The 26,931-nt window shown below is 38.4% G+C and overlaps 4 protein-coding genes across 7 annotated transcripts; 2 read left to right on the plus strand and 2 right to left on the minus strand.

The window, feature by feature from the left end:
* Positions 1-1,076: 1,076 nt before the first annotated feature.
* On the plus strand, positions 1,077-3,403 carry LOC133729584 (dof zinc finger protein DOF1.4). The gene is made up of 2 exons (XM_062157134.1): positions 1,077-1,542; positions 1,747-3,403. Exons 1-2 carry the CDS (start codon positions 1,483-1,485, stop codon positions 2,728-2,730), a joined length of 1,044 nt encoding a protein of 347 aa, XP_062013118.1. The 5' UTR covers positions 1,077-1,482; the 3' UTR covers positions 2,731-3,403.
* Positions 3,404-13,106: 9,703 nt separating this feature from the next.
* On the minus strand, positions 13,107-15,720 carry LOC133733295 (dof zinc finger protein DOF3.1-like). Its single transcript, XM_062160941.1, has one exon. The coding sequence runs from the start codon at positions 14,366-14,368 to the stop codon at positions 13,475-13,477; it is 894 nt and encodes a 297-aa protein (XP_062016925.1). The 5' UTR covers positions 14,369-15,720; the 3' UTR covers positions 13,107-13,474.
* A 3,876-nt stretch (positions 15,721-19,596) lies between these two features.
* On the minus strand, positions 19,597-20,876 carry LOC133734541 (late embryogenesis abundant protein At3g53040-like). The gene is made up of 2 exons (XM_062162170.1): positions 20,690-20,876; positions 19,597-20,609 (listed from the first exon to the last, which is right to left on the minus strand). Exons 1-2 carry the CDS (start codon positions 20,825-20,827, stop codon positions 19,776-19,778), a joined length of 972 nt encoding a protein of 323 aa, XP_062018154.1. The 5' UTR covers positions 20,828-20,876; the 3' UTR covers positions 19,597-19,775.
* A 419-nt stretch (positions 20,877-21,295) lies between these two features.
* Positions 21,296-26,762, plus strand: LOC133729588 (B3 domain-containing transcription factor LEC2-like). Of its 4 annotated transcripts, XM_062157143.1 has the most exons (8): positions 21,296-21,543; positions 22,751-23,030; positions 23,791-24,823; positions 24,906-24,980; positions 25,098-25,198; positions 25,317-25,371; positions 25,471-25,499; positions 26,108-26,762. In XM_062157143.1, the coding sequence occupies exons 3-7, from the start codon at positions 24,662-24,664 to the stop codon at positions 25,480-25,482; spliced, it is 405 nt and encodes a 134-aa protein (XP_062013127.1). In that variant the 5' UTR covers positions 21,296-21,543; positions 22,751-23,030; positions 23,791-24,661; the 3' UTR covers positions 25,483-25,499; positions 26,108-26,762. The 4 variants fall into 4 exon arrangements, with proteins under 4 accessions (XP_062013127.1, XP_062013124.1, XP_062013125.1 ...); XM_062157140.1 differs by having other exon boundaries at positions 25,471-26,762; XM_062157141.1 differs by having other exon boundaries at positions 21,296-23,030; positions 25,471-26,762.
* Positions 26,763-26,931: the final 169 nt, after the last annotated feature.

The following is a 26,931-nucleotide window of genomic DNA, read 5'->3' on the forward strand; positions in this document are numbered from 1 at the left end:
TTGCCCCGCGTCCCTCTTGCCTTTTTCTCTTCGAATTTTAACCATTCCCTTTCCCCCATTTCAAAATGAATAGTTCCCTCTGATATATGTTGTACCTTGTACAACCTCTCTAATTTGCTATGTCTTCAGTAATCCCTACTATTAATTAGCTGTCTCCACAAGTCATCTTATTACGACTTTATGATGTATTATTGAACAATTAATTACATCTAACCTAAAGTCCTCATCCATAAATAAGTAAATAATAAATTATGGATGTTTATATTTATATTGACTTTAAACTTATAATTAACTTGAATCGGATACGCTCTCACATATTTGCCGTCACAAAAAATGATTCACTAATATCATTAGTTAAATACATATTAAGTTAACCAAACTATTTTTACAATTTTTTTTTTTTTGACTTTGTCAAGGGGAACCCAAAGGTTTCTTAGGTCCAAGATAAACCTCTTCGGCGCATGTGAAATGCTCCAACTGTGCATTGCAGCACGGTGTCTGGCCACTTTGATAGCTTCGAGGTTCGAACCTAGGTTGGGGAGCACACCCAACTAGGCAAGAACCACTAGGCCACTTGCAATGGTTTATTTTCACAACTTTTAGAAGTAGACCAATGAATATATATACATAATAGATAGATTTCAAGAGAACATAGTAAATTGAAGAATTTTAGGTTTCACTCTTAAATATGGCTTTTACATATACACATACATGTATACATATTCCTCTATGTTTCTCTTCTTGACAAGATTATTAATCATTCTTCACACATATCAAATAATTACATGTGTGATTAATGTTGGATTATAATCAGACATTCATAACAAATGCAGAATTTGGATATATGACATGATATATGTGAGGCCGAGGACCACATACATGCCCCCATAGGTAACGTAACAATAATTTAATTTTGGTGGCACAGCCACACAACATGGTCAATAAACAACAAACAAGAGGAAGTGGGATTTGCTATTAAGCTTAGACTGCACCGATTATTGGGACTCTCCCTCTAGGGATTCCCTTCACTTATCTATTCATTCTCTATCTCTATGCAAATTGCAAAGGAATGTTTTATACGTAGAACACTGTGTAGTCTAATCTAATCTCCTAGTCTCGAATATTGTAAATGCTAAATTTGCTTGTTTAATTCTTTTTCTTTCTCGAACCTCCCAAAGATCCATCTCTATTGCCCACATTACCTCCCTGTCCGCTCTTGGATTTCGAATGTCGCCAATATATTCTTTCCCACAATTTTAAATCCAATTCGGTCCAGAACCCATCACGTGAATTTGGATTCAAAGCTATAATTAAGCTAATCACTAACTTATTATTATTAATCCAACCATCTCATATAATCACACCCCCACCTTCATTCACTCAGTTCAGAATTCTCTCATAGTCAAGCAAACAAAGACTCACGTCGCCACCTGCTCTTTGTCCTCTATCTGTTTGTTTCAAACGATATTCCCTTTGGAGAAAATGTTAATGGATCAACAGAAGATGGTACTCATCTCTTCAACTACTAACGATTGGCCACAGGTTCACTACCCTTCTCTCTCTCTCTCTCTCTCTCTCTCTCTGTTTCTCTCTCAAATTATTTGACAAAACATATATCACACATTTCTTTGTCGCTTAGCTTTTGGACGAGAATATTTATTCTGTGTTGTTATTTTTACCCTAGCACACCGCCTTAACTCTCTTTTTCCTTTCTTTCTTTTGCATTCCTTCTTCGATTCCAATTAGATCGACGACGATGATGATCAGAACCACAAGGGCGTGATGGGTTCGACAACGGCGGTAGGAGCTTCTAGATTGATGGAGAAACCGGGCCAAGAGCAACTTCAACAGCAGCAACAAGCCCTTAAATGTCCTCGATGTGATTCTTCCAACACCAAGTTCTGTTACTACAACAATTACAGCTTGTCTCAGCCCAGACACTTCTGCAAGGCCTGCAAGCGCTACTGGACCAGAGGCGGCACGCTTAGAAATGTTCCGGTCGGCGGTGGGTGTAGAAAGAACAAGCGCGTGAAAAGACCTAGCTCAAGCTCAGCCGTGGATAATGGAGCTTCTTCTTCTGCTTCTTCGGCTCCGAACAGTGGTAACTCAAACCCGAATCCCAACACACAACAAAACCATCCTCAGATCGACTTGGCCTCGAACTCGAATCATCATATGAATCCGCTGTTTTACGGGTTAGGTAGTAACCAACCTGATCACATGGGGATTAATCCGTTTACTACATCCGGGTTTGATCAGTTCAGTGCTCTCGGGTTAGGGTTTGGTGATCAAAGGTTTAATCCGGCGGCAACCAGCAAGCAAATCCAAGATCTTGTGGCCGCGAATTCGCTTCATTCTTCCAATCATTCCATTTTTAATTCCACATCTTATAGCACAGCTCCAACTATGGCCTCTGTTCTCGCTTCCAAGTTCATCAACGGTGGGTTTAAGGATGTCAGAGGGAATAATAATCAGTATTTCCAGAACTTGCTGCCGTTTGAGGATCTTCAGATAGCAGCAGCTGGCAACGGCGGCGGCGAGGCGGTGAAGGAAGTGAAAGTAGAAGATGGTGGACAAAGCAGGATGGGGTGGAGTACTAATCACCAGGCTAATACAGAGCAAATGGGACTCTCATCGGATCCTACTCTTTACTGGAGCTCGTCGAATCTCGGAGCGAATAATTGGCATGATCCGGCGAATCTTGGGTCGTCGGTCTCTTCTCTGATCTAATTTTTTTTTTTTTTGCCAGTTTGAATTAGTTTCCCTTCTTTGGTTGAAGTCATTTTGGTTCTCTTAGGATTTTAGGTTTTCTTAGTCGGTGTGGGTTTCAATTCAAAGCTCAAAAAAAGAAAAAAGGAAAAAAACAGAAAAAAGAAAAAGAACAAAGGAAATCAAGGGTGGGTGGATCGGAGTGATCATGTCAGCAGCAATTGAAGAATGGATCATCAGCCTCTTATTTTAGTAATGAAGGTTGATCAGATCGAAACACCGAAATTGCGCTGAGAGGAACCTCGGATCTTCTTCGTTTCTCTCTCATTTGCCTCAAGATCAAGTACTATCAAACTATCATCAGCGTCGTCTTCATGCAATAGTACTCGAGTAAGTTGGTGTTTATTTAAGGTCAATGTGTATATATATGCATGACATTGTTTCCTTCTCATGTATTTGTGATTAGGTTGGGGGGTGGTATAGACTTGGTGGTGGGTTTACTAGTTGTGGCTTGAAGAAACTAATAATTTTTTTATTTGTTTTTTTCTTCTTGGGGAGATGGTTTAGTGAGGAAAATGGGGGTTAATTGGATACAATGGTATAGAAGAGAAGGAGACTTTGTTCTTGCAAAGTGGTTAATATATGTGTGTTGCTTTTGTTCATCTATATTCATGTTGTTTAACTTTCTACTTAATGATCTATAGTTTTGATATCATTGATAATTAAGGAGCGGTGGTTTGGATTTGGGATATATAGAAGAATGCTAAACTTTTCTAACCATTCACATTGAAAGTTGAAAACTAAACATGTGTCTACGTCTAGAGGAATGCTGATATATATACACCGTTGTGATTGTGGCGAAAGTAATGTGAACCTCAAGAAAAGTGAGACATATATATTCTACTTTGTTTGAGTAGTCGCAATAAATAGTTTTCATTCCAATCGAAAAAAACCATAGTTTTCATTTTCCCCAGACAACTATATATACATATCAACCTATGGATTTGAAGGTACGTACGTTAGTTTGTGCTTGGATTATAGTAACTGTTTATATATTCTCTAGACAATGTGAGTGGAGATTCTTGGATAATAGTATTTGCTAGCTAGAAATTTCTGTGCATCTACTCATCTAGCATATCTCTGTCTTTTTGTGAGAGGGAGAGAGAAAAGGAGGAGACTGAGATAAGAGAGATTCTCTTAGACTTCATGCATGTCTTTATTAAGTTAATATTCATTACGGGAAATTACACTTGGTCACTCCGCTTTTCCTCCATGTATGGTATATACTATATATATCATCATATATAGTTCGTCTAGCTCGAGGTGTCATTAGTTGATATACCCTTCTGAATGAATATATGACTTCAAAAGACTGATGAGAACAAGATTAAGATGGAGGGTCATGCAGCTCGAGTAAACTTTAAACTGTGGCTGTGAATTGCCTAGCTAGGGTTTTTGGCTGATATGGTCTAGCCTTGTGTTATCTACTGCTTTCTGCATATATACACAAGTACTTTTAGAGAATTAAATCGATGTTAGAAATTTGCCTTAATCACCTTCATATACACTTCAACTTGTGACGAAGTTATGTATGCGTCTCTTCACTCTTCAGAATTGACAGGTCGGGAACTTTGGCTTTTCTTTGGGCGAGGAATATTATGAGGGCCGTTTACCCTTTTTAGCTCTAGCCAATTAAGCCTAGTATAATAGTATTACTAGTTTACTAATTACTACCCCATTCAGTCCGCTTTAAGTAATGTGGTTGATGAAAAATTGAAAAGTACTCATGCAATTGATTTCACTAGATTTATATAGTTGCGATTGAGAGGTTCATGACAAGTACGTATAAGACTAGTTAGGTATTTGATAAGAAACAATTATCTCTTAATTTGATTTATCACGTCCATCTAGCCCCAAATCATTTTCATTTTCCGACCACACAATTTCCAGCACAGCCGGTTTAGGTTCGTCTGCAGCCATCTTTGCTATTTATGGTGGGTGAATTTTGAATTTGACGACCATGCGGAGCGAATCAAAATCTACAAATCACGGGTTACATAGCGAAAAAGTAAGCAAAAATATGCAAGTAAGATTAGCAAGTGAATATGCACTATGAAACTAAAGAGGACATAAATTAATGAATGTCGGAAAAAGATCAAAGGAGCCTTAAATGATCTTCCAAAGAACGAGCCTAAACCATCCAAAGAAAAAATATACCTTTAGAAATAAAGAGTATGTTTTGCCAAAAGAAAAAAGAAATAAGGACTGTGTAGCTAGGGTTCTTGTTCATGCATGCATGTAGATAAATCATCACATAAAGACTACATTCCAGATATGAAAAGTATACACAGTTTGATTCGGAAGATGTATATCCTTTTCCGAATAGCATCCATACAAGGAAGGATCCAAGGAGGAGGCCTAAGTACCTCAGGAACAATAATGGTGGAGATCATCAGTGGCTTAATTACTGACTTATTTGCTGCAATCTGAACCTGAACCTGAACCTGAACAGATATATATATATATATATATATATATATATATATATATATATATATATATATATATATATATATATATGGAGGTCTAGTTCTGCATGAAGCCGAGCTGTGACTATAATTGGTGTCGGGAAAAGGGCTAGGGTTCTAATTAAGCTAGCAGCTGTGCTAGTAGCTAGAAAGCTAATTCCCAGAATGAGTGAATATATGGTCTACCTCTACGTACAAGAAATTATTGACACTACTACTAGATCTAGACAGGCCCCTTTTTATATATAGCGGAGGGGCTCTTCTGCAAAACAAATCCAGTGGGCTGCCGTGGGCTGCTGTTTATTTTAACTCTCACTTAATGTCCACTGTTCTTTACGTATTTCAATTATACATTATTCTCTTTCGCGGAGTAATAAGAATAAAAATTATACTGTATTTAATGTATTGATATCCTATGTTATGTTTCATGATATGACTCTTGAATAATAGTTTTTAAACACTTTTCGAACTGACAAAACTTAAAAATCACAACGCAAATTGTTTTTATGATTTTTCAAAGTCAGAAATCAGTAAAGTTTATAAAAAATAATTCGTTAGATTTTTGATATACCGTCAATTGGAACACTAATCATGCTCTATAAATGGTGATTTTATGATACATGTGAATTTCAAGAAAAAGTATTATAAAAAAAACTGTAGAGTTTGTTTTCATGATAAATTAGGTTTCTATGCTGAAACAATTAGCGGGTTCTCAGATTTGATCAAGTAAATGATTATTTTATATTTCATTATGATTCCTCATATATGTTGATGTTTCCCCTGTCAAGTAACAAATTGAAATATATGCAACAAATGTAGGAACCATACTCGTTATTTATATTTCTAGTCTTTTTTAGTTGAACAATATATGTTAATGTTTCCTCTGCTAAGTAAGAATTTGTCAAATATGCCACATAAGTGAGAACCATACTTGTTATACATCTCTATTTTCATTTTTAGTTGAATAATCATTAACTTCATATTTACATGTTTATCTATTATTATTTTATTTAAATTATATATCTACACGATACACTCAAATCTGGCTTTGCCTGGCTTTCGCCGCAATGTCGGTGCAGGTGTCCTGACGTTGGGATACCACTGCATGAGTGTGTGAGTTACTAACAGCTAACTACCTGATCAAAAAAAAAAATTGGATATATAAATATACTTGGAGCACTAAAATTATTTTGGTTATAAGAATAGAAGATAAAACCTGTCTATCATGGATTGATTATTAATAAAATCAATCCTATTAAAAAAAACAAAGAAGATAAAACATTTGTCAGCCATAAATGAAAGGAATTTAAAGTATGCTTCCTATGGGGGCAAATGTCAGTAATATGTCAAACCCTAGGGGAAAAATGTCTAATATATAATAACTTTGTTGTATTGCCAAACAAAAAAATTGCAGTGTTAATTTTAGTCCAAACTTGAAAGTATGCTCATTCTTCATTTTTGTTTTGTTTGATTTTTTTTCCTCACAAAGCTGGCTCTTTCATTTTGACCTCTGAATAGTTCCAACTTCAACCAACTTCACCACCATTGTTTTTTCAGCCTTGTGGTCAAACATTATAATAACACAAGATCATTGAAGATGAATTGATGAAATACTATGTCCACTTTATTGAAATAGACATAAAAATGGGATTGAAGTTCATTTAAATAAGCAAACTATTTTGTGAAATTAAGTTATAAAAGGATATATGAAGTTCAAACCAACATATACATGAACTATGAAAGAAACATAGAAGCTTCTTCAAGTAATCTTTAGAAATTAATATCCAGATTGGTTAATGTTCTTAATTCTGTACCAAATACATTATGAATTTGTAAACATTCAGTTAGGAGCCTTACGACAGCTACATGAATAAGCCAACTAGAACATAACGAGTAGACAATACTATAGCATAATAGCAAAATAGGTCCAGACATAATTGGACATGAGCAGTTGTGACTCGTGAGAGCTCTCAATTAATAATTACAATGGTGATGACCCTATCCCTTCAGACCAAAAAAAAAAAAAAAAGACTCTATCCCATGACTCACACAGTTCCCTCACACAAGCTACCACACCCCCTACACCACGCAATCTTCAGAAATAGGTCTTTCCCTTTGATTATGGCGTCAAACCTTCCCTCCAAAGCAAACCCTTTTTTCCTTTCTTTCTTGCGAGTCAACTCCATCTCACATTTGGTCCCCTTCACACTGAACAACAACCATAGTATTTTTCAAGTTTTACTGTACGAGTAAATTACAATGTTATTCTATTAACCTAAAAAGATAATAAAAGAAATAAGAGTCATTTCCATCCTGCGTGAACCCTGCTGGAGATTTATTTCATGTTGTGAAAATAATCCGCTAAATTCTCATTATCTTTCCCAAGTCAATAAACTTTGGGATTATTATGGAGAATATTGCTGTAGAATCAATTTTCATACCAAAATTACTCTTATTATTTTCATCGAATGGAGTGGGAATTGGTTCAACTCTTCATCAACTGGAGATTATAATTATTAATTCCACATTGAAAAAATGAAAAATTTGTCTATAAATTTATAAGAATTTAAGTTAATTTTATTCATTACTAATTAATTTAAGATGTCAAATTTAAATTACTTTATCAATTTAAATAGGTTATTAGGGTTATGACATAATGTACTGATAAATGATAGTTAAAGGCTAAGTGGGCAAGTCCACAAAACTCTGGAACATGCAAGCTGACCAAATGATGGTGCCCTGAGACCCACATCGATGGGATGTTAAATTGATGGGGAAGTCCACTTCGTCTGTGTCTTTTTTTTTTTTTTTGACGAAGTGGGTCTACCACTTCTGCATGCTTCGACATCAAATATAGAAATGATATAGAAGAAACAACCGGCTTCACCCATCAAAATCGTGTAAATGTAGTTGTGCTACTAAAGCTAGACACTGGATTGTTCCCTCATGGATCTGTAATTGTCACCAAAAGCTTTGAGCTTTGAGCTTTGAGCCTTGGAGAATTTGCAAAAGAATGGGGAAGGTTTCCCACAAACGTGCGACGACACAATGACTCATTATAGTTTGTCCTCAGACCTGAATCTGCCTCCAGCCACTTTTGGGGCAAGCTCCAAGCCTCCAACTTGAGCCAGAATCGATCAATACCTAAAGAAGTAAAAGATCGAACTGAATCGGATCTCTTGGGGCTCAAGCAACCAGAAATGTAGACCTCAGACATGGTAGTAATTTAGTATGGTGCTGTATATATATATATATATGTGATTCGAGGGGGATCCCGTTGAGTTCTTATATATATATAGGAGCAGTGGGGACTTGGATTTTTGAACCAATTTTCTAGTGTGTGCATTCGGGGCAGGCCAAGTCTTATGTATTGAGGGTATGACATAGGTAATTGTTTTTTAACGAACTTTTATTAAGCATCGAAAGAGTTCATATTATATGTTGTGCAAGCTTATAAAAATTAATTTTTTTTAAATGCCTAAAACTACAAACAAAAAATAGCAAGAATAATGTGAGGCGCACACGATTATGTGACTATTCAAGAATACACATTTAGTCTCAATCGTATCTTTATAGAAAAATATTCTAGATCTAGATTTGATTTTAATGAAATGTATTTGCATTTTTTTTATACACATCAATGTATCGTACTTTCTTGATATGGTCAAAATGCCTAAAAATACTAGCAAAAACAGAAAGAATAAACCACGGCGCACACAAATATGTGATTATCCAAGAATACGTACATAATAAAAAGATATGCATTTAGTCTCAATCTCGTCTTTATAGAAAAGAAATTCTCGATACAGATTTCGTTTTAATGGAATATCTTTACATAATTTTTTTATATACACCGATGGATCGTAAGCACAATGCACACAGATATGTGACTATCAAAGAATAGGCAGGTGTAGTAATAATAAAAGAATACACATTTAGTTTCGATCTTGCCTTTATAGAAAAAAAAAATCTGAATCCAGATGTGATTTAATTGAAATATCTTTACATATTTTTCAGGGAAAAAAATACAAACAGTACCCAACATATGACCCACTAATAACTTCAGCACCCAAGTTTTCAAAACTATCACTTTGGTACCCAGGTTATCTAGCCCGACCCAACTTTAGTACCTAAAACACTGTTGGCCATTACAGTGTTAGCCACCTGGCAAACTTTGAAGGGTATTATGGTCCCTTCACTGTTCATCTTCTTCTTCCTTACACTCTCTTCGTCTGATCAGGCATCACCCATCTTTCTCTCTTTTTTTTCTTTTCTTTGGGCTGGGTCTCAATTTTTTTTTTTTTTTCCACTCTTTCTCTCTTCTTCCCTTTTCTTTTCTCTCTTCTTCTTCCTTCGCCTGCTGGTAGATGGAGGGTGGGCAGGCGCGGGACGCGGCCCACAGGGCCTGGTGTGCTTAGGGTTTAGGCTGTGGGGCTTCGCAGCAGGGGTTTAGGCGGCGGCGGCGGCGGGGGGGGAGGGGGGGGCTAGGCTGGAGAGGAGGAGGCGCGGGGCTGCCGGGTAGAACGGCTTGATGTGCTGGACGACCCATTGCCGGGCCCCAGCTAGGTTCGTGAGGCCGGGGATCTCACCGTTGGGGATGGTGATGGTTAAGGAGATGCCGGAGTTGGCGAAGGCCTTGATGATCTCAGGGTTGACGTCGAAGATCTTGATGGCGTCTATGATGGTTTGGGTCTTGAGGAAGTTGGCGACCTCGGCAGGAGGAGGGAGGTTGTTGGCAAGGGTGCCGTAGTTGACGCCGATGGAGTACGCGGTGGTGGCGAGCTGAAAGAGGAGAAGGGAGAGGACGAGGTTGGTTGCTGCTGCCATGGTTTTGGTGGGGGGCTGGGCTGGAGAGGAGGAGGCGCGGGGCTGCTGGAAGAAATTTTTTTTTTTGGTCGTTGATAATGGTTAGAGAGAGAGAGAGAGCGAAGAAGAGGTAAAAAAAAAACAATATATATAAATAATGAAATAAATATGAAAAGACGAAATTACCCTTCAATATATGCCACCTGTCAGACGCCGTTACTGAGTTAACGGCTCCAGGTACTAAAGTTGGGTCGGGCTAGATAACCTGGGTACCAAAGTGATAGTTTTGAAAACTTGGGTACTGAAGTTATTAGTGGGCCATAGGTTAGGTACTATTTGTATTTTTTTCCCTATTTTTCATATACGTACATCAATATATCGTACTCTCTTTACCACATCATGATAAGAAAATATAGTTAATTTTTTTTTAATAATTTTATGTAAATAATAATTTTTTTTTTTTTTTAGAATAAGAGATCTTTATTGAACATAACCAAAGATTACATATCGGAATGACCGGTGGTGGACATGAACTCCTCACTCTCCTCCCTAAAAACCGAACCAGTTACGAGTCCGTCATCAAAAATGACTTCCATGAGCCAAAAGAGCCCATCCCCTAACCAACTATTTCGCCCAACCTCACAGGCTACAGATAATCCCGAGAATATCGATAACACCTCATAGACAACCGCCATAAAAACCAACGCCCTCTTCCACACTGCATCCCAATGAAGCCAGACCACGTGCAATGATCCCTTGTCAACATATTGACCATAAGATAAAACCGAAAATAAAACAACTCGTCCCTAGGAAAGACACCACCTCCATGGCACATCAATTTGACCCAACCCTCGCCCAACAGAGGAGGGACCAACTATTGACCAAAAGAAACTAGCCACCAACCTAACTGAAAACAAGACTCTAACCAACCTAACCAAAAACAAGACTCTAAACAAAAATAGAGAAACGCTGCCACAGTACTCCTCTTCCTTATCATCAGGTACCCGGCCGGCAGGCCACCACCTCAATTCCATGTCTTCGAAGTCGATGATACCATGCGGCAAGCCACACCAATTCTATCACCGAGAAATCGGTGAAAAAATTCCCGTACCTTGCCGCGCCCACTAGCTTGAGAGCCCAAATCCACCACAACTGCCGCCTCCGTCTAGCAACACATCGTAGAGTAGAAGTCAGTGCCATACGATCCATGGAGTACTGCTGCCATGATCTGGCCTCTAGCTCCTTCCTCCACGCCGATCGCCCACCATCAGTCTTCCACACCAACACCGCCGCCTGATAGAACTGAAGAGCCAGACTCAACCTGAACCAGCGAAACGACTCGTAGAGCAAGACCCCTGAAATCCCAAGATCCCGTCCGGCAACACCCGCTTCTCGTCGATGAGGCAGAGAGCCACGGTCAACGCAGGGGCGCTGCCGGACAGGCTGAATAATTCCTTTTACTCTCTCCAACCCTAGTTTTCCCCTGTTTTGTCGGATGTAAATAATAATTTCATATCTTCATAGGGTTCAAAAAAATTTAATTTAGAGTTTTATCTAAGTTCATGATGGTTTAATCTAATGGTATGAGTTTCTCATTTGTAAGTATGAGGTCATAAACTCGACTCACTATTTAGCTATTGTGTAATTTCAATTTGTATAACAACAACAACAACAATTGAAACATTTTGGAGAGAAACACTACGTACTTATTGGATTAATAGCCTATTGTGTTTTAGTTAATATACATAATTTGTTGCAAATCCAAACACTAGCTATCTCTAGTCGATATTCCATGTTTTATATAAGAAATGGACAAAATAAAAACCATTAAACAATTTCATTAATTATAACAACTGGTACCACGCTATTATTCATAATTATCTGGCACCACTATAACCTATATCTAACAGTAACAAGAGGTGGCAATTACAATCATAATAATGCACGCACCTAGGATCTTAGTGGTTGAAATTAACCAATTAAATCTTCAGTTCATAAAGTACGTATTCATTCCACATTTCCCCGCCTTACTTTTCTTAAAGAGGAACAACATGACATTGACCTATTAAAATGTAGTCCACAAATTTTGTTCATCAACAGCTTATTAAACAAGAACAAAATGGTTTGAATTAGAAATTGAAAGAAATCTGAGATAAAATGTTTTTTATCGTTTTTTTTTAGGCTTCTTGTTTGCGACAGAGATCTCTCTATGGCAGACCAAAGATTTGCTTAGCTTTACTCGCAAACCACAATCTATATCCACCATCACACACGTCCTCTCCACTATTAGATATAATTAACTGCTAATTAATATTAATTAATAAGTAGCAGATCTTCCTGAGTAGGATTCACCCTGTAAACGTTGTTTCAAATGGGTTCAGTACTTACAGGCATGCAGGCTTTTCTCTTCTTCTACCTTCCATTATCTAAATGTCTGTGTCTACAAGAGACTACCCCAGCAGCTATGCTGCTTTTTCAGCCATACTGGTAATAAAAATAGTAAAAGCCAATCACTGATAAAGCAAATCTGGAACTGTAAGTTTCAAGTGATAATGCATTAAAAGCATTTGAAACCCAGTCACACACCACATGCACAAAAATTACCTAACCCATAGGCTTCATCTACTGTATGTTCTATACAGTTAAGCTTCATCTAATAGGCCTGTGTGATTACTGAAAGAGAAGCTAACAACGGAGCTAGTTAGTACCACTGCGCGCTTTACTATTTGTGAAAAATAGAGTTTATTTATGTGGTTAGAGGAATGAGCTAATTGGCTTGCTCTTAAATTCTAAAAGATTATTGTAGCCTGTCTAATAATTAAGATTTTTTGAATGTCCTCTTATCGCATGATTGTCTCTAATAATTCAATTTTGGGAGTCGTTTCAGTCAATTAAAAAAAAAAAAAAAAATCTGCATGCATACAGTTCTTGATCTTGATCTACTTTAAAGTACAATGGCTCATCATAAACCCCTAGCTAATTAAGTAATTAACCCCAAGCAATTCACTTTGAGTTATTCAAATAATACAGATTAATTAGCTCATCAACGTACTTTTGATCATATATAAAACAAAAGGCTAATAACATATATGATACTTTGTTTTTTGCTTACAACATATGTGATAATTACGACCGCTATAATCTCTTTTCGGTTACAATCATCACTATACCGACATGACCAACTTCTCTATAGTCTATGACTCTATGCTTATTTGACCCAAAAAAATGACTCTATGCTTCATGAAGAAAACAAGACCCTTACTTTTACTTGATTATAACCACCTAGTAAAACCAATTTAGTACATAAACCCGATGAAACTGAACTGAGTTTCATCTCTTGTATACTAATTAAAGCGAACAAAAAAACAGACGACTAGTTGATTTGCGGTACTCTCTGGAGTTCTGAGGGAGCCATTGCATGCCGGAAAGTTTCACTGAGGAGGGCCGGCGGCAAAAGATCCGGCAATATCATCAGGCCACTGAGCTGAGTTCAGAGAAGGGCCTGCACCGCTGGTGGTGCTGGTGTTGTGCCCCATGGTGGTGCTCCACAGAGCGCTTTGACCAGCTGAGGCTGCAGCAGCAGAAGCAGAAACAGAAGCATGAGATTTGTTGAGGAAGCTCTCAGGCCAATCAGTCATAGAACCACTTGGCCTGGCTGGTTGAAGCAACAGGCCTCGATGATCCTCAGATGGGTACAGAGGTGGAGGCTCCATGTTGCCCTTAAAAAGCTGGGCTTGCATCTGACGTTGGCCATAGGAAGAGATGGCATTGAAGCCATGAAGCAGTCCCAAATTTGAAGCACCACCACCTGATCCCAATTGACCAGAACCCCCAAGATGGTTGAGGTTTTGAGCAAAGGGCATAGATGTCAAATACCCAGTACCACCAGGATAGTACTGGGAGCCAGCCAGAGAGTTCAGGGCAGCTGGCCCTGTTGACATCATCAATGGCCTCTGCTGCAACTGGTGGTGGTCTTGTGGCTGCGGCTGCGGCTGAAGCACCGAGCGAGAGGAGGTGGCTGATGATGACGAGGACATGGTCTTGGCACGCTTGCCTTTCCGGCAGCCCCCACCGACGGGGACGTTCCGGAGGGTCCCACCCTGGGTCCAGTACCTCCTGCACGCCTTGCAGAAGTAGCGGGGCTGGGACAGGCTGTAGTTGTTGTAGTAGCAGAACTTGGTGTTGAGGGACTCGCACCTTGGACACTTCTGAGGCTGCTGCTGCTGCTGCGGTTGCTGTTGTCCCTGTTGCTGCTGCTGCTGCTGGTTCACCTTCTGGTCTTGGTTGTTGTGCTGCTGCTGCTGCTGGTCTCGTTCTCCCTGCATACTTGCTTAATCCTCAAGCTCTTATCTAAAATTTGACTACAGAACAAGAGACCGAATTGAAGATGTGATGATGGTGGGTTGGATGCCTTAGCATGCAGGAGGTTATAAGGATGAGGGAACGGGAGCGTTTCTAGCTTATGCTCTACTCAACAGGCTCAACGTGTCTATCACTGGCCCTTGAGAATCTGTACTACAAAAACAACCAAACCCAGTATTGCAAAACCAAGGGCGATTACGATGATATGATCTTATTTCAAGAGTTCAAGACTAATCTTGTTCATATATGAACACTCTTCTCTTTATATGAAGGCTCTTCTCTTTCCCTTCCACCTACCCCACACCACCACAAGAAACCGAGGGGCCGTACGATCCAGTACTCATTAAGCCAGCATTAATAACCAAATAGAAACCAGAAAAGGATCAGTAAGGGTATAATATCTCCCTCAGAGATTAAGCAAAATCCAATTGGAGATACTTTCCAATCTATCCCTGTCAACAATAAGGTGTCAAGAGAGTGAGAGATCAGAATCCAATTGACCTTACTTTTTGACAGAAGGAATTGATCGAGCCGTGCATGGAACCCAGGAAGCAGAGAGATAAAAAGGCCGGTCTTTGTTTATCTGTGGGAGAGAATTTAACAAAACCAGAGATAATTATAGCGAGGTTAATAATTATGGCGTTCGGATATGGCTGTGTTTAATAAGGGTCATTCCCATCTGTCAAAACCCAGCTCATGAAAAACCTCCCAGTCCATTTCATAATTCAGACTTCACCAGATAGACCAAACAGTAGTCGAGGACTTGGCCGTGCTTTTGATTCAGAGCAAATATCAACACATGGGAAATGAGAGAGAGATAGATATAGAGGGGAAGAGATAGCCTAGCTATTGGATTCAGAGGGTGGGCCACGATGAATAAGAGAGGAGAGGCGGCGAGTCAGAGCTGAGCAGGCATGGCTATGTCGGTCGTCGTCTCTGGGGTTTTGTCCGTGTCAGACCTCAACACTATGCCTAGCTCTTTCTCTACAATGTTCAGAACTTCATATTCCTGAGTCTTCTTCTCACCGTCCTTTTTTTTTTTCTTTTCCCTCAGATGTGTGTTTCAGTTGGGTTTCGTTCTCTCGCTGACATCATTTAGTCCATTTCGCCACAGCATTAATTTGCTTAAAAGACAATACTGTCCCCATTCATCACAACATGGAAATGGTCACCTTTTGCAAGGTCTAACCCAATTCTGTTTCTGTATGTTCAAGTATTGTTCAAGTATTCGATGATTCAAAATTTCTTTGGGGGAAGATTTTCACGTGATTTGTTACCTATAATGCTATACATAATGAATATAATGGATAAAAGACGTATTTCTCACCTCTTAGATTCGGCGTATACTACCGTACACACTTGACTTAGTTATTTCACTCACTAACCACTGCAATATGCTTTTAGTAAGAAATCCACGCCATTTACAAAAACAAGTCAAAGTATTGTTGTATAGCGAAAACATTCGTGTATGGAAGAAGGATAAAACGTTACAATCATGATTATGCTATAACGTGTGACATCCTGATAGAATGTAGTGTGTCTGTTTTTATTGTTTTATGAAATTTTAGTAAATATGGTCATTATTGTTAATAAAAGGTATCATTTGTAAGTACAAAAAACTATTATTTACTTTTTTTATTTTATAATATAACTATATTTTTACCTCAATTTGATATCGTCTTTCATCTTTTATTATTTTTTTATTAAATAAACAATTTATATACAATAACTAGTCTATTGTGAGTTGAACTCACGATCTCTCACTTATAAAGGGGAGACTTATGTCACTAAACCAAATGATACTGGGCATATTCTTTTATTGTTGGTATTTTACTTTTATCATTATTATTATTTAGGTTTTTTTTTTTGAAAGGGTTATTATTATTTAGTTTTTAGACGATGGGGAAGTGGATGTGAAGTTTCACTCCTCAACATTTTCTTTTTGAAATAATTTCTTAATATTATATCATATGTTATAAGTTGGCTTGTTATGCCATGCATATGAAAATTATGCCCATATTTGAAAGAAATATCGTACAATATAGTAAAAGACCCATGTTTAGCAGAGAAACCAATTTTTGTCCAATCAGTTAACCAGTGTGAAAGTTATGTTATTCTCAAAAAAAATAAAAAATAATAATAATGTGAAAGTTATGTTGAATGTGGAAAGGTAAAGGGAATATTTAGGGCTAATCTTTATCTAACCAGATAGAGTTGAGAACTTGATCAGATACATGCCACAAATTACTACTTTTTAAGAGTGGCAATCTGGACAATTCAAGCTAGTGAAGTGGGTGATGACTGCTGTTAAGATTCTCACTCTCCATTTGCCAAGTCAAGCTTAACAAGATTGAAGTAGACTGTGTGAAAGGTCTGTACCCTACAAGATAATGTTTGACTAGCACGAGAGAGTCACGTGCTTGTAACCCACGTAAACGAAGAAGCGGAGTTGGCAGAGGTGGTGACGCTACCGTCTGTTTAGAGGTTACAACTGCTCCCTTTACACCTTCCTCTTTGTGGACAAATGCTAGCGTTTCTTGGTTAACCTGATCACTTCACGAGCCTCACACGCTATCTGTGGCATGAGATATCCTCTTAAATTACACCATAACAAGAATTAGATTATATTTTGTTCATCAGTAATTGTAGCTAAAAATACAGATATCATGCATCAGTGAAGAAGTTTTAGAAAACTTAAGCACAACTGTTTGGAAGTAGTTAAGTTGAAAACCCTAAAATTGTAAGATAAGAAGCCAAAACACCCGTAAGTTTACGAGTTCAAGTTGGTGACATACAAAATATATTACCTTATCGTTTTAGGATATCCATCTTAAATAAATGAACAATTAATTGATAGCTAAATTTATAAGCTATTGATTTTCCTTATTCACACTTAAGATTGTCAATTGTAACAATGGTAAACAAGAGTCTTTCCAGCAGAAGACTAAGGTTATGACTACTCAAAACAATGTCACAAAAGTGACAACTGTTCCTAGCAAACAGCAGTCAAAAACCTAATCTACACTACTCAAAAAATTATGAAAATTTACAGAAATGTACTAGACACACAGAATGTTGAGCACACAAAATTTGGGATTATTCGGAATTGATTTGCTATTCTAAACAAATACGAAAATATAAAGAACATAAGCTGAAAATAACAAAAACTGGTCTTGAGATGCGTTTTGAAATCAATGAAAATAAAGCTAGCTAGGGAAGATGCATCCATCCCCGACAATCACACACAATATAATTTATTCAATCTTGATTAAATTAATCTAGATGAAGATGCTCAGGTTGGCTCGGTACGCTTGAATACAACCTATTACACTTTCTTACTTTGTACCTTTGTACGCTAGGCAGGAAGTGCTCTACACCTAGACTATTCCCTAACATGCAATCTAAAGGTACGCTTATTAGATTTAACTAGAAGAGATCATTACGGTCTAAAAGAGTTTGAGACATCACTAGGCATCGCAAATAACTTAGCGCCTTGCTAAACCTAGGACTTTGTTTACTTGATAGTGAAAACTAACAATTGATTCTCTAGATGGTTTGAGGAGTCCAACTATTGACACAGGCATCACACAATCAAAGCGGTACAATCCTAACATGCATACTAAGCGTGCACTCAAAGCATACAAGCAAGCATTCATCAATAGAAAAGTAGTAAACAAAAGTCTCATCTTGAAATAAAAGAAAATAAAATCAAAAGTCAAATCATCTTGTAGTTCATGTCTAGGGGTTCAAGCAGCCCCCTAACTAATAAAAAACCTAGTTAAACATAGAAGAAACAAAACTAACTAAAGAAGGGGAGGAAGAGAGAGAGAGAGAGAGAGCTGCGGCAGATTGATCTCCTTTTTATATGCTTAGAGGTTGCATTCATCAATTTCTTGTTGTGTAGGAAATCCAAAACCTAAAAGCATTAGGGTTAGCATGCTTAGGTGGAGTTTTCCTATTGGTTCTTGAACTTGATGACTTATTCCAACCATTCACATCGTGCCATTTGTCCATATTAAGTTGGAATATGAAGCACAAACTCGTCCTCGGGCTTCTCGGTGTGATTTGGGCCTTGAAACATAAATTCCCGTCCAACCTCAGATTCACCCGCAGGCTGACCTTCTGGTACTAGATCGGCCTTAACTTCTTCTAGAAAAATGATATTGATGAGCCGTAAAAAGAATTAGAAACTGGACATCCGAGACTTTCCATCAATATAAAGATCATTCTCTGAATCATTGTGAGTTGGTCTCAGTGATTTGTCGAAGTTGACTGATCTGCACAGGCAGATTTGCTGATTTTGCCTTTCAATCCCTCTTTTACTTATTTTCTCCTTCTTTGCTCAAAGATACCTATAAAACAAATAAACAACGTAAATAACTAGAAAATACACTAAACTAACAAAGAAAGTATAGAGATTAACGTTATTAATATCGCATAATTATGCTCCTATCATTAATACACAATCTTTTCTTGAAGAGTCTAATTATTCAATTATCTCTAGTCACACAACATAAAGAGTTACTAACTTTATATTCAACCTACCCTACGAAAGATCGTGAAGAATAATTAGACGTACTTCAGTGTTGCAATTCCAACAATCCTCCGACCCCAATTAGTGATGCACCTACGAACAAAAATCCAAGTTTTAAAGGAACCTGAATTTACCTAATACAAATAAAATTCTGTTTCCTAACCCACATTAACAGCTCTACATGGCCATTCTTCACTAATCACATTAATTATTATACGCCCTAAAGTAAGGTCAGTGAATTGAAAGGCAACATAAAACTGCCACTATTCTGTTTGTAGGACTTCTGACCCTAGTCTGCAAGGTATATGGTACCTAGAGCTCAACTCTCCCTTCCCGACTATCCTTATAAGCCTCAACATGACACTATTTTTTTTTTTTTTTGAAATCGCCAGTACGGCCATTCTCAGGTCTTGATTGATGAAATCGATGAATAGAAAGAGGGAACATAAAGCTTAAACCCCATATTACAATACACCTCAAAAAGACCTCCTGAATAATAATAGGAGTCTCTACAACTACCATGTATTCGAAGTTTCGAACATGCATCAATTAGCAACAAAATAATATTGACTCCTATTATTATTTTGTTATATTCGAAGTTTGGATCGCCCAACCATTATATACACGCACAATCTCACACAGTCACAATGGCGCACATAAATATTTTCTTTTCCATAAAACTTGAGCAGTGTCGCAACATACAAATTCAAAAGAACGTAGGAAAGCAAAGCTTCCACCTCATGACGAACATCCTTGATTTATTAATTAATTACAACTATTGAAAACACAAATAGCCACAAAACAGTACGTTGCAAAACATGTTCATCTTGTCATGATCAGGTATCTTTCTTGTCACCGGCCTTCTTATAGGCGGTCCGCCGCCTAAGCTCCGACTCCGCCGACAGGTCCTCATCGGACCTATACCCAGCAGCCCGCCTCCGCTCAATGACATCCGCATCCATCACCTTCCCTCCGGTCACCGCCACATCTTCATCGGACGAAATACTCCCTTCGACAAGATCAACCACCACATCATCATCTGACGTGTCCTCCACAACCACTGCCACCTCCTCATCGGCCCCCACAACTGCCTCCTTGATTGCCTGCCCCGTCTCCTTAGTCGCCTCCCAAGCGCCCTTCACTGTATCCTTCACGGTCTCCGCAGCCTTATGTGTCCCTCCCTTCCCCTTATCCGCCACCGTCTGCGCCACACCCTCCGCCTTCTCAGTCGCCTCATAAACCGTGTCCTTGGCCTTCTCCTTAGCACTCCCCGCAGTCTTCGCCACCTTGTGAGTCCCCTCCTTAGCCTTCTCCGCCACAGTTCCAGCCATGTCTTTCGTCTTCTCCTTAGCATCATAAGCGTAGTCCTTTGCCTTCTCCTTGGCACTCTCCACTGTCTCTGAAGCCTTATACGTTCCCTCTTTGGTCTCCTCCTCCATGGTTTCCGCCGCACTCTTTGTCTTCTCCTTAGCTTCGTAGGCGTAATCCTTCGCTCTCTCTTTCATCTCCTCTGCTTCCCGCTTGGTTTTTTCTAGTCCTTCTTCCATGGTTTCTTTCGCGTGCTTGCTCAAGTCAGCAGAGCCGTACCCTCTTTCCTTGTCCCTCCAGTCCTTATCGGCATACGCCCGGTGAGAATTTGAATCCCTATTCTCCTCCGCCGCATTTCGACCCTGAAAAATCAACACAATGTCAGTATACATAAAATGGGGTTCAGACTTTAAACTTGAAGTAAGAATTTTCAAGTAGTTACCTCGGAGAATTTGGAGGCGGAGATGAAGCAGACCCTGGAGATTTTGAGAGAGGGTCTGAGAGAGAGTGAAACTTGGGATTGAGGAAACGACTTTGAGAGGTTGAAGATGAGATTCTTCGATAATGAAAGGCTCGCCATTGTTCTTGGTTACTGCACTCTGTTTTTTTCTTTCTGTTCTCTGTGTTTGTACTTTGGTTTATCTTCTTCTTCCTCACCGCTTTCTAGGGTTGCATTATAACGAGTCTAAGGATAGTAAGGTGGCAGTGTTAATGGCCGACACGCGTCTAGGTCAATTTGCTGGGCGCTTAGGAGGTTACACATGTTCTTTCACGTTCACGAAGTCAAAAAAGATAATTGAATCGTTTTGATCCGTATGATTCATGGACGGTGACTCAATTTTATGGGCCAGATAAAGCCCATGCAATTTACCAAATTGGAAGGCCATCTATTTGCTTGGACATTTAATCCATGTTGATGTACACCAATTTGCCATTATTAATAGGCCCAAACTCTGGTCAAGGACAGTCATGTCAGGGTCTTAAAGACTTCCCAAGGTTAAAAGACTAATTCCTCGATGCATATGAACGTTGCACAAAAGGATTTCCAACCACGACACTCAACCGTTAAGTGAGCAACTTGGAGTCCAAAGGTATGGATGGTGTGAGCAAGCAACTTGTTGACCCGGTATTTTAAGAAAGAACGTTGAACCGCTTGCTTCTTGCTTAGGAAGGAGCAAAAACTTTGATTCAAAATTGCTTAGAAGGTGAAGCTTTTGTCCAGTTGCACTGCTGCGACCGTTTCAGTTTCAGTCACGCAAAACCTCATATGGAACCATCACTACATTCCAAGTTCAGGTCAGTTACCATAAACCTCTCTCTTTTCCCCTCAGTTTTACTATTACCAGGCTTAATTATGTATCCCTATGTGCAAATGTGTCGATTCACAATTTCAAATTTTAAACCTAGATATTTAAATTGGGGAAAATGATTCCCAGCTCAACTGGGTTTCTTATGACTGCAGTTTCAGTAATACTTGGCTGTGACTACTGACTAGTATTCCAAAAATGAAAAATCTGTAGGCAATGGATTTAGAGAAGGAAGAAGGCAATTTAAACCATTAAAATTGTTTCTTTAACTTGGATTATAACATGATGCTTTGCTTTCTTTAACATTCATGAAAACTCTTGCAGTAACCTACCTATGTATCTATGTATTAGAATCACTACCTTGGTTACAGTAGAGGGAATTTATATCTGTGAAGTATTCCTTGCCATTGTGTTTGAGATGTTTGAGATTTTGGGTTATATATGAACTGAGTTTTCAGTTAAAGATTGATCCACTGTGATTAAAGATTACACTGTCAAATTTCCAAGAAAGATGACCAACAAAAGCAGGAGCAAGATATTTATAGGTGGTGAGTCTTGTACGTAATGAACTACATTGTCACTCATTGCAGGAGGAATACATATATTCTCATGAACTTTATAGCATATTTAGTTTTGCATCATGGACCATTTGTTTGCAACTTACTGCTTTATTATGAAAAAGAATTGCTAGTGAATTACAGAGCTACAGAAGTCTCATATCGATCTTGTTGCTTGTCAATAAGGATGATGTATGCGTTTTATGTTTTATTCTTTCCTGCTGTAGCGAACTACATTATAAGATCTAGCTAATCTCTGAATAATAGTCTAAAACCTAAGGAAATATTCCCTACTTTTAATTGACTGACTTGAATAAAACTCTGAAAACAAACTTGAATTACTTCTTTTACTACTAATTTCTGCTCTGCTATTTGACATAAAGGTCTTTAGTCTTCTCTCATGTTGTTGGCTCTGTTGTGTATTTAGCATAGGTGAAGTTACATGCCCAAATATTTTCCTTTATGAGAAAAATAAACTGAAGTTCATATTATCATCAACAACGATAAATATTTAGACTCAGGAATAAATTATTAGGAACCAAAATAGACAAAAATCATAAACTTAATTATCTACTCGATTACCCTATTTGTTCTTTCCGAGAATGGGTAGGTTTCACGTTTTAGAGGGGTGCGTTTCAGGTTTTAGAGGTCGAGTATAATCCTGCATGGACGACACGCCTGAGGCAGGTGTAATCACCTAGGCCAGCTAGCTGCATGCAGTTTGTCGAGATGCTCTTTACATCCTCTATATGACGCCTGGATTTCTCAAGGCATCTTCACAAATCATATTCAAGTTCTCTTCCTTGTTCTTCTTTTCTTTCTAGAGTTCGTATAAGCAATTGAAGTTTTCTGTTTGGTGATGAATGTAAGAGATTTTCATGCCATGGAGAATTTCTTTACTCATTCTGTGGTGAACTCTGTAAGTACTAAGAACCAGTACTGCATTCTAATCTTATAGCATTGTTTTTCCTTTCAAGTATCATGTGTGTTACTAATAAGAAACTCTGCTTGATTTGCTAACTGATATTATGATTCATGATCGATTTCTTTCTTCAATCAGCATACGTATGTAAATCATATATAAATGCCTCAAGTTATGAAGCCTTCTATTTGGATTTCTCCCACTTGTGTTTTGTGATGTCTTCATTACTTTCTTTGTTTAAATTATTACCTATAGAATCTGTCTGAAGTTGTGTTTTATTAATTTTTGGTAATATATCAGGATCTTGCTAAGAAAGGAAGATTATCAATTTATTAGAGTTTATATAGTTAAAGTTAGCCTTTGCGTCACCCTAATGATAAACTCAGTTTCTGTCATGCAAAACCAAGTCAAATTTTTGTTGAAGTAGCATAATTTCCATTCTATTTTGTCCAAAAGCAAAGATAGTCTTCCTGTAGTAGTCACATCTTAAACTTCGAAGGTTAATCATACATCACCACAATTTACCAGGGATTGACACTATTTTATGTTTTTGGTTTGTACACAATCTTAAGAATCAAGGCCACAGTAACAATAAAATGCAATTCCATCTGTGGTAGTATTCTGTTGGAAAATATGGCATGTTGATTTTGGCACATTAATTATAGATAAAATCCTGCATTTCTTGGTCTGGATTCAGATTTTTGAAACAGAACATGACTAAATTTCTGACCAAAGATCATTTCCCTTTTTTATGCAGGGTGGACTCAAAGGAGTCTTGGGTTCATGCTTTGTGGTTGAACAAATGAGAAGCAAGAAGCAAGACGTGGCTTCAAACCATGGAGTGCTTCAAGAAGGAAATGAAAGCACAGATTTCATTGAGTTCCTCAGGTTATGCTGCCCCTGTTTTTACTCACATTCCAAACATTAAAACAACGTTGTTTACTCACATCCCAAACATTATATAAACCAAAAATATCACCTTGCAACCTATTAAAACGACCACCAATGACGCCACCCCTTATAAAAAAAACTCTGATTATATATATAAAAAAAAAAACTAGAAAGGTCAAGGTTTGGTCATTTGCCATTTCTGGGGGAGGTTTTTGATTTGCAGTCGTGTTGCAAAGACAGGAACCCATCCCTGGAAATAGCAAACCACCCACCTTGACCACAATATATAAAATTTCAAGCCCTAAACGGCCAAACCTATTCTCTCCCTCTTGAATGGTATCTATTGGAACTCCCAGCTACCCCATTGCCTACTTAAACACACCCCATACACAAACCTAGACACCAAACCCAACCAGGCAGTAACAGCCAAACAGTGAGTGCAACTCTGTATCACCAACACCCAAGGCCCGACTTCTCTCCCTTCCTGTGGTTGATAATGGAGAATTCTCGCCCACCTTTCACTCCAACAACAACCACCACCAGCTCTTCTTCATTTTCAACTCTGGATAGTTCATCATCTTTGTCGGTACTATTATCCGGCGGTTCAGAACCCACCACCACACCCTTCCTGGCAGCAGCAGCCCTTTTTGCCATGGCGCATTCCAGTCTATCCCTCTCCAGTCCCAAGTCCGGCTGTCGATGCAAGTGTATCCAGGGCTGCGAGGGAGGAGAGAAGAATGGCACGCCAAAAAAGAAGACTTAATCTGAGCACAAGAAATGATGCTCATGCCGCATCTGCTTCTTCGAGAATGGGAGGAGAGAGGGATGCAACTGGTGCTGGTTCTGATGCGCAGAACAACGAACCAGACCTCTACTTGTTCTGCACGCCGGATAACAGGGTCAGTGGGTTTGTTTTCTCACTTTGTCTCTGAAATCTTATATTCTCTTACATTGTTTATGTTCTGACGTTTTGTTTGACAGAAACTGAGATTTTTGTTCAAAAAGGAGCTCAAGAAGAGTGATATTGGATCTTGGGGAAGGATTGTCCTTCCTAAGGTGATGCGCTTTTTAGTCTTTAGTCTAATTTTCTCTCTTAAAGATTATTCTCTTTATTAATTTTCTCTCTCCATGAAATCACTGATAGATTTCATTGTAACCTGTTCTCATTCACAGAAGGAGGCAGAAAAATACCTTCCCAGCCTCTCTGGCAAGGAAGGAATCGAGTTGATGATCAAGGATGCCCTCTCAAACCAAGAGTGGGGTTTGACAAACAAGTTGGCCACTTTTCTCTGCTTACGGATGATAATGTGATAGTTAACCATGTACTGATATATACATGGTAAAGAGTTTCAGTCAGTTTATTGAAGCCACTTTTCTCTGTTTGTTGAATAGACACAGGTACTGGACCAATAACAACAGCCGAATGTATGTTCTTGAACATATACAGGTAAAATGAAATTTCCTTTTGGGTATCTCTTTTTGCTAACATGGAAAAATGTTCAGTTCTTCACTGACTGGTATATAAATCGATTTTTCAATGTAACAGGAGACTTTGTAAGGCAAACTGGAGTGGAGGTGGGAGATAGCATTTATCTTTATAAAGATGAATGGATTTAGAATTTTGTTATAGATGAACACTTGAATTTGAAAATTGAATCAAGAAAGAAAGATAGAGTTTTGTTTCAGGAATTGCATGCATGCTGACAAAGTTTCTTGTCACCTTTTACATTTATGCTGACGTTCTTTGAATTAGAGTCAAGGGGGATTAATTAGAGTAAATGATGTACTGGTAACTTTGAATGTAAACCAAGTCTGCATGTTCCTTGCACCCCTCTTGGCCTCTTGTATCAGATAAAACATAAATGACAGCCCAAAGCATCTTCGTCTAAAGGCCAAAATGGGTGTTTAGGCATGACTTATGTGTACTGTGTAGAATTAAGTTTAAGTGGGCCACCATTCATATAATTAATAAGACAATAATATGCAGGGCAGTGATTTAATGAGATTTATTATGAGACTTGCATGCATTTACGGTTAAAACACATTAAATATGATAGCCATATATTTATCGAACTGTCAGTATTTGCTTTTGAATGTTCTTCATATCTTGCATAGGTGCTCTTAGTTTGCTGTATTCCTAACTATATTCTTTTTCTCTCTCTTCTTTTTGTGCGAGGAAACAGTACATCTCCATTTGAAAGGTTCCACGACCAGTACATGATGCCAAGCCCTGCTCGTACCAACAAAAAATCTATACCGAAGACAACAGTAGCAAGAGCAGTAGCTGCCTTCAAATGCTTCCACCACCGCCATTAACAACACCACCAAGACCACCAACGAAGACAACAGCATCGACCAAGAGAAGAATCCTAACCCCACGATCGGTAACAACAACAACATAACCCTTACCGAAGCAACAACAACAGTCATATATACCTACAACGAACCTCTAACTGAAGAAGATGAGAGTTCTTCAGCGGTGCTACTACAACAACAACACAAGGAATACATACTAGAAACAAACAACCTGGAGACATTGTTCGCGGATCATGCTTCTTCAAATAGACAAACTGAGGAAGCTAGTAACTCCAACAACGACGTCCCTAAACAACTAGAGACCTCGACTCAACCAGCCATGGCACAGAGCATAGTGACGATGGCGGAGGATAACTTCGACAACTGGTTCCTACGTCTAGAGATGCTCCCCGAAATCGATCATTTCGACTTTAATGAATTAATAAAGGACGACAACATGTAGTTGTACTGGAACTGGCAATGTAATGACATGATAAAGATAAGAACAATTTTTTTGCTTTCTAATTGGTGTTTCTTATAAAGGATCGATGTACATACATACATGCACATACATGTATTTCGGCTTTGTAGCCAGTTGGGCAACTTGGCTAACTGTCTCTTGTTTGTTCAAACTTGTCCCCATTCTTTGCCCAAAAAAAATATAAAAAATAAAATTAAAATGTATATATCTATACTATTATTAAGAGAAGAG

The sequence above is a fragment of the Rosa rugosa genome, chromosome 2 (genome assembly GCF_958449725.1).
Source record: "Rosa rugosa chromosome 2, drRosRugo1.1, whole genome shotgun sequence".
NCBI lineage: Eukaryota > Viridiplantae > Streptophyta > Magnoliopsida > Rosales > Rosaceae > Rosa > Rosa rugosa.